The sequence below is a fragment of the Anneissia japonica genome, unplaced genomic scaffold (assembly GCF_011630105.1).
Source record: "Anneissia japonica isolate Jap-2015-1 unplaced genomic scaffold, ASM1163010v1 scaffold287992_len753583_cov170, whole genome shotgun sequence".
NCBI lineage: Eukaryota > Metazoa > Echinodermata > Crinoidea > Comatulida > Comatulidae > Anneissia > Anneissia japonica.
This window is the reverse complement of record NW_022723469.1, coordinates 374,587-383,405: the sequence shown is the minus strand read 5'-3', so window position 1 is coordinate 383,405 and position 8,819 is coordinate 374,587. Positions and strand designations below refer to the sequence as shown.

General features: G+C 32.6%; 1 protein-coding gene across 1 annotated transcript; it reads left to right on the top strand.

The window, feature by feature from the left end:
* The first annotated feature begins 430 nt into the window (after positions 1-430).
* LOC117112221 lies at positions 431-3,935 on the top strand. Its single transcript, XM_033255298.1, has 2 exons — positions 431-688; positions 1,223-3,935. Exons 1-2 carry the CDS (start codon positions 497-499, stop codon positions 2,882-2,884), a joined length of 1,854 nt encoding a protein of 617 aa, XP_033111189.1. The 5' UTR covers positions 431-496; the 3' UTR covers positions 2,885-3,935.
* Positions 3,936-8,819: the final 4,884 nt, after the last annotated feature.

The window sequence follows — 8,819 nt, the reverse complement described above, 5'->3', positions numbered from 1 at the left end:
GCAGTGATTGGCGGTTTTTGTAAGCTCACTGGAACCATAAAAGTCGGTGCGGCCCTCGGTGGCCCTCCGACCGATTTTTATGCCCAACCCTGCTGTAAGGTATTAGAAATGACGTTAATACCTTTTCTAAGGAACGCCAACTAGGTAACTTATAATGTAAATTCTGTGTAATAATACTATGTAAACAGAGACAACATGTGGCTATTGTCAACATAATTTACAATTGGGAAATTCCAAAATAGGCTTATCTGCTTATGCTGTATTGTATAGCTATTAAGTATAGATAATTTTACAGGATGTAGCTAATTGTCAACCTGATTTACGCTTGGGAAATTCCAAAATACCTGCTTACGTACTACTGTATTGTATAGCTGATAGGCCTATCATAGGCCTATCAGCTATACAATTATACAGATTATGCATAATGCATAATCTGTGGTTATATATTGGCATATTAATCCCAAAGAATTTACTACTAAATTGTGAACAGGTTAAGATGGATGTAGTACAAGGATGCTGGCGATGTGAGACAAAGGAAACAAATAAGAGGTGCACTCGTTGCAATTTTGCTGAGTATTGTGGAACTCGTTGTCTGGATCGTGACAAGATCAGACATAAAGTAGAATGTGACATGTGGAATAGAAATACAAAGTGTGCCGGATGTCAGAAAGAAATAAATTGCTTATTGGTAAGCATTCATTGAGGGAAGATTGTTTTTAAAACTACAACTGTAATATTATTATAGTATTTATAATCATTTTAGCGATTGTTTAGATTCATCCAAGAAAAAAACTGTATTTTCATTCTCTCAAAGTATCGATTTCATCAATCTGAACACTAACTATTTTAGTATATGCATTTTAGCGATCATCTTAGATATGAGGTTAAATCTGGGATATGTAGGCCTAATTCCTAATTGAGTATGACAGGTCCATCAAAGAATATAAAAAGACAGGACCAAATAGGAGGCATTATAAATAATAAAGGAATTCGCATTTTGGCGGAATTTTGAAAATGAGAAAGAAAAATAGGGTAGGATTTAAGTCAATATCAAATGGATTGAGGATGACATGCCACCAAAAAATTAAAATAATGCATAACGATTATTTTGCCTAAGCGCTTTTAAACATAGTGTATATGGTGGGCACATAGCAGATCAATCCCTTTGATTTTGACACTGATTTGAGATTTACTGTAATAGTGCTGACACTTTATTTCCCAGTGCTCTGCATGCAGAGAAATCTCCTATTGTAGCCGTGAATGTCAACGCCAAAATTGGCCATCTCACAAAGCTGAATGCAAACTAATTCGCAAACTAGTGAAAATGACAGCAGAGCGGCGGAAGCAAAAATTCCAGAACGTATCACATGAATCTTTTCCGTGTTATTTCGGAAACACCATAGCTACCGATGTACTGAAACTAAACGTAAATGAAGCTGATCCATCATCGGAAGATGTTGCTTCTCAACTTACAAGAGACTACAACATCTTATTCGCTGGGGCTGGAGACTTGCGCAATCTCCTGCTTACAACAGCATCACTTCCAAGCAACTTCACTGGTAACATCATGTTTACCCTGAACGACATAGATCCATTTGTTCTAGCGAGAAATGTACTATTCCTGTACATGATGATAACTCTTAGCTCTAGAAAATCTATCGAGACGTCCATTACAAATATATGGTATTCACTTTTGCTCCCAGATGAAGATTTTTGCCTCCTTACTTCAACCCTCAGTGAACTTATAGAGCACACTGTGGAAACGCTGAAGGTTAAGACAAGCTTTTACCTTGACTTAAAAGAAGTAGATTTGGAACTGATGAAAGAAGTTTGGAAAATGTGGAGGGAAATGGAATGTGACACTTGTAAGCGGAACTCAATTGATTTGTCTGCTCAGAGATCCAGCTTGTTTGGTAGGAATCCTGGATTAGCAAAAGCTACATCGGTTTACATTCAGAAGATTCCGCAAAAGTATCGCACATCTGCAACAAAGTACTTTGAGAATGGATTGTTTTTACCAAAAGATGTTTGTAAAAAATACAATCTACAATATGACAACCCTACCCTTACTGGAAGGACAAAACCTACAGCAGAAGAATTATCATCTCCTCATTTAGGCCAGCTAGACATACAAAAAAGACCGAAGTTTTGCAACTTTGTTTACTGCATCGAAGAGACCTTAACACCATTTAATGGCTGGGATTACATCCAGGCTGAAAATTTATCAGAAACTGATTCAATCGTTGATTTATTTCATACGTACATTGCTAGCATAATTAAATCTGTTATGACATGTTTTCAGAAAGGTATGATCTATTCGAAACTTATCATTGAAAATTGTATAAACCTTTGTAACGAGCCTAATGTTGAGGCTCAATTCGACCGCATCATGACATCGAATACTTCAGATTATACTGGCATCAAAAAACTGTTATCATCAATGCGTCCCCTTTTGAGTAAAAATAACAAGCACGCAGTACTTGTTACGGAGACACTAAACTGGATACACTGGTGCCCTAGTGCAGACTTGAAGCGAGTAAATCCATTGGAATTACTTGTTTTATACGATGCAATGCAAGCAGACATAGGGCTTTGTATAGATTCGATTTATTTACTGAATGATTACTTTGACAACACTACATTGTTCATTCGTTTCTTACGCATTTTGTTTCTTGAGACATCTAATTTGATGATTCAACAAAATCTTCCACACTTCCCGAAAGTTTTTGAAAATTATGAAGGTTTGAGACTCAGAGATTTTACAAAAGAGCTTAATAAGGTAATTCCGTTTCGCTATCGGGGAAATGTGAGGTTGTGTAACAATATGTTAGCATCACAGAGAAATATAGAATGGCAACTGGTCGGAAATGTGCAGTTGCAGTAAGTAAAATATAATTAAGCAAAATAACAGAAACAAATGTAGTCCCTAGTTCTGTATTTTGTGTAAACTTCATTGAAATGCAAATAGTAAATACTATCTGTAATTCAGAATTACAGTAGAACTTCTCTTGAGGACAGTCTGTGAAATCACTTCAAACACTACAGGGACACCTCCATTAAAGGGACGGGGATACTTGCGTGCCAAATGATTAAATCAACACCTTATTAAAAATGTGCATATTTGTAGTGCTTTTAATTTCACAATATTCTTAGCAAATTAATTATTGAGAAAGAATTTACCTTGTAAAGATGGCACCTGTCCAGAAAATATACGAGAGAATATCAATGAATAGAAAAATTATTGCATGAGTACTATCACCCTACCTCTTCCGTAATTTTGTTTGTTGTCAACTTTTTATTTTGGCGCCTGAAAGCTTAGTTTAACCATAGAGCCAAGAAACTGTAACCATGTTAGTGGAGCTGTATGATGGCTTACAACTTAGTTTAACTGTAACCATGAAGTGGAGCTGTATGATGGCTTACAACTATAAACAATTGTACTCACCAAGCTCTATCCCCCTCGACTTGGCTTATAAAGCATCGTCCATCCAGTATTTGGCGAGTTACTTGTTGCTGTGTGTAAATAAAATAGAATAAAATAATGTTTGGATAATACTGAAGCTACTAAACCCATGTTAAATAGTTTGAACATTGATTTGTAACCATTTAAAACAAGAACTTAATTTCAACAAAAAACATAATTCAGGTCTGTCCACGTGAGTTTATTTCTTTGTCACCAATCACTTGCTTCAAATATGGCAAATATAATATCCCAATTGATAAATTGTTTATAGGCGTCACAAAACCTTACAATACATGTACATGCATTACCTCACCAAACTATGGATATCATTTAATGCATGTTGTATTTTTACATAAAGAAAAAAGACGACGTCATCAACAGGCTATGTGAACAGACTGATGACACATACACATGTTCATTGTACATACATCATCATCAACTTTTGGCTTTGAGCATGACATACGCAGAATAGTTCAAAATAATAGATATCATTTTGCAGCACAAAGTCAATTATATTACTTATAAATTGCCTGTAACTCATATACAATCACCTAGGCTAATCATGTACATTATATATATACAAATAATTTTAAATACATTTATTTAAATTCAAATACAGTATCTTAATCATACTTTTTAAATATATATATATTTTTTAACCTTTACTTAAATTTTTGATACAAAAAATTAAAATTATTATTTTAATGACATAAAATAGAAATGAAATCATTGTGTGAAATTCAGATCGGAACATGGATGTTACATTCAATCATATGCAATTATATATATATATATATATATATACATACATATACACACATATATACGCACACACACACACACACATACATGCACACACACACACATATAATGATATAAACATACACACATACATACACATATATCTATATTACAATATTCTTTTAAGATCAATATTTTATTTAAATACAGCATCTTATATCACACTTTTTCAAGATATAATTTGTTTGCATTACATCTTTTGACAATGTAAACCAGTTTCTAATTCTTAATTTTAAAATGCTTTGGTAAATTCGCATAACCGTTCATAGAAAATTTATTTATTTTTTAAATACAAAATTTCAACAAAGTTTGAACTTTGAATCATAAAATAAATCTATCAACTTAATTCTAGAAATAATATGAATTCAGAAATATAAATACTACTATCATTAAATTCATTTCATTACTTTACAAAAAAAAAAGTGCAATTTTACAATAAATTATTTTAAGAATGATAGAGCACAATGTGAAATGTTAATAAGCAGTTGGCCATTTGCGTAAAATAAGTGACCATCGTGCAAGAAAGCAACCGTTTCAGGACTGAAGCATCAGCTTTATGTTACTGTGGAATTGTATATGAAAGTTTATTATTGATTATAAATCTATTATTATCAGAAATTGATGGGAGTTGCCATTTAAATGTTTACAACAATACAGTATTCCTATTGGAACAATATAGACATACTAATTTTGGAATTGCTATTTCAAGGCAAAATAAGATAAAGAAAGCTTTAATTTTTAAGAACCAAATTGGGGTTTTGCACTCTATAATACTTAAAACTCTTTGATTTTATTACAATTCAATATTTCCTCTTGCTCTCTCTCTTTCCCCCCCCCCTCTCTCTCTCTCTCCCTCTCTCTCTCTCTCTCTCTCTCTCTCTCTCTCTTTTCCAACCTCTCTATTAATTTCAATATGTCTTTTTGCCTCAGACTATGTGATGAAAAATGTTAACAATAAAAATATTTGATGTGGAAATGAATTACATTTGGTCTGAGTGGAGTTGAATGGCTTGGTGGTTAAACTGCTTGCCTTTCAATCCAAGGGTCATGGGCCCAATTCCTGTGACAACATGATTTTTTTTCTCATGACTAAATTCCATTTCAAAACTCTCATAACGGGACTTAACTGGGCCCAGTAGGAGAACAGTGGGACAGTAATAGACATCTACTGAACAATAGCAGCATAAGAAGAAAAGTTTTCATTTTATATTTTTTAAAGAAGATAATTTGAAGGCTGACCTGAGCGTCTTGAGTATACAATGACTAATGTCAAACACTAATTCAAAACACGATTCAAAGGTTGCTGATCACTTGAAAAGGGGTGGGGGTGGGGGATTATGTCAATGATAATTTTAAAAAATACAAATTAGGAAGACATTTATAGTTAAATAGCAGTAACGATAATCTGATCATATAAAAATATAAAAACATAGTTAATGTATTAATATTTTTGGTTTCTCATAACTCGTATTTGCTAGCATATTTACCATAAAGATACTTCCATATGGTATGCAAACTTTAAACTTGTTTATTACACACAACCTGTATGTGATGAAAACTGTCTTAATGCACAACTAAATCATTTTTGGATGTTAAGTGTACTGTATTCGCCTCTACAGTTTGCCTGCTCCAAATTCACAGTCAATTTCAAAGAATACTAAACGCTGTATCACAATTTATAGTCACAAGAACGAGCTCTAGCATGACCTATTTGGAGGTGAGTGTACACAAGTGCTTCTTACAAACTATATTATTCTATCACATTGGCTGTCAGTCTTTTCCTTAGCTGTTGCTAATATCCAAGATGGTGCTACCATAAAGAACATCATTCTCATCAAATGTAATGACACACTAACAAACATACGGTATTTAATAATAATAATAATAATATTAATAATAATAATAATAATATTAATAATAATAATAATAATAATAATAATAATAATAATAATAATAAATAAAAATAAATGATCAAAGGCGCGAAAGTATACATAGAGCACGGATCGAATAAAGTAGTGGGGTAATAAATAGAAACGTAAAACGACAATGTAAATATGAACGTGGAAACAGAGTAGACTAGATGGATTGGAATATGTGAGTTTTTACATTTAGTTTAAATGAATCCAAAGTTAGCGCTGCTTTCTAGTACTTTCCTAAACGGCCAGGACGAGAATTCATATTCTGGTAACCACTGCAGCGGTGGCTCCAGAAATTTGTCGACAAGGAGTCCGTCACGTCCGACAGGAGATCAACCAAGTGGCGGACTAGAGCCTTGGTCCTGGTCCCGAAAAGAATCTCTGTAGCTATTTACACGGTGAGTAGCCCAAAATGTGCTTTTAGATCACAATATTACTGACTGGCAATCAAAATAACATGTCAATTGTTAATTTTCTGTTTTTCTGTAACATTTGTTTTTAAAAAGTTGGTTACAATAAAGTGTGATGGTACAAATTTCATTGGCATTGAAGAAGCATCTTTTCTCTAAATTCCTACTGGAGTCATTCCTAATCATCCATTCCTATTATTTTCTTCCATGGATCTGTACCAAACCTCAATAAGGATATTTAACATGGTAATTGTACATTCAGTGTTTCTTTGTCACAGACTTTTACTCTGCCAGAATCGGTTCTCAATTGTTACACCATCCACAGATACCAGGGCCTTCGGAACCGCACCGGCGGCCGCACCGGCTTTGGCCGGACCACTTTTTCTTAATCCTATTACAGGTCACCCTCTCCATACCACCAATTAAAAATACACAAAACGTCGGCTATTGATGTATATTTTGATGTCTGTAGTGCGTAAAAAGACTAAAACCAATTTTATACATTTTAAAGTAGTAGAAATTTTCAGTTTGGTCTTCTAAAACCATAGTGGTCTATTGGTGTCTAATAGAATACTTATAATTAGGAATTAAAAGGCTCAAACAACTAAATTTCAAATTATTGCATGTCATCCTTATATCGAATAAAAAACTATACCAATATAAAATAATTAGATCTCCGTTATGCACACTTTGTGGTCTAATAGATGATTATATACATATGTTTCTACATTGTAAACGAGTATAAAGGGTGTTAAAAAACAATGGATTTATAGTAGATATAAATATGAATACAATTGTTAAGTGTTAAAATTCACAATATAGAAGATAAATACAATACTGTAAATGAACGCATGACCTTGGCAACCTTTGTAATTTATAAAACATGGCTAATATTACGTGAAAACATCACTGAGCTATCAAAGCCTATCATACCAATCTTTTATGCTGAGCTTAAATATAGAAAATCTTGCAGGAAAAAATTATATTAGAAAAAGCTTGTAAATTTAAGAATTTAATAATTGATATATAATAAAATCCATTTTATGATGTATTATATGTGATTATTATTATTATTATTATTATTATTATTATTATTATTATTATTATTATTGTTATTATAATTATTACTATTATTATTATTAATAATATTATTGATTGTGATTATTATTATTATTATTATTACTATTGTGATTATTATAGTGGTAATTTAATGACATTTGGTCAACAAGTTAAAAAAAATGAAAATAAGAAACAACTTGTCTTTGTACAAATTTATTAAGGGGTGTTAATGAATACTTTATAATGATATACTGTAATGATATTTGTGAATAAATGACTTTTGGTCAACAAAAGAAAAAAGAAATTAAAAGGCACTCAACAGGGGTCCCAATTTGGAAGAATCCACATCCGGGATATCTGTTTAAATGAGTTTTCTTATGACATCTAAATGTTGCTGTGCATGGTGATAGCCAATAATTTTTGGCCCTAACAGACTGCTGCGCAGACAATTGATATTACAGTATAAAAACTTGTTAAAGCATGCAAATATCATCATGAATTTGCGGGAGATGGTTTATTTCGGGAGATTCGTGCCCGTGCGCGTGGGAGTTCTTCCTGCCAGTTTCCAGGAGACTCCATTCCGAGACTCTACACGGGAGACTTGGAGCTTATGGGTACTAAATGTGGTCTTTAGATTTCTCTATTTAGATGGAAATTAAAAAATAATACATTAAATGTTTTAAAATGGTTGTACAGTAACTGCATGCTTTTATTTATTCTTAGCATTTCTTGGTAACCACACATTAACTTGTCTTTCCATTAAAATATTACTAACATTGCCACTAACATTATCGTCATTCAATATACAAAACGCTATACACAAAACAGTGCATTGGCTAATATATCTACGTGTAAGTCATATATAACACAATCTATTGTAGAACAAAAATGCATTTAAGATCACTGTTTATTTTGTAGTGGAGCTACCAAAACCATTGTCTCTTATTAGAGGAAATATTTAATTGCAGGGGCTAATGATAAAAGATAACCATCCAACGGAGGCGCAGAAATATTTTCTTTAATTGGAGGTGGTCTTTAATTGGAGGGATCTTTAATTGGAGGGAAAATTGTACTCATTGTACTGAATATAGGCCTACATTACTATATTATGTGGATTTATTATTAATGTTTGCATCACATTGTCTTTTTAATGTTTTATAGGCTTATTAT

What these genes read in the sequence shown, in the direction of transcription:
- LOC117112221 (XM_033255298.1), top strand. Translation starts at nt 497, where the DNA reads ATGGATGTAGTACAAGGATGCTGGCGATGTGAGACAAAGGAAACAAAT. An exon ending in AAGAAATAAATTGCTTATTG is followed by an intron (nt 689 to 1,222) that starts GTAAGCATTCAT and finishes TTTATTTCCCAG; the next exon opens with TGCTCTGCATGCAGAGAAAT.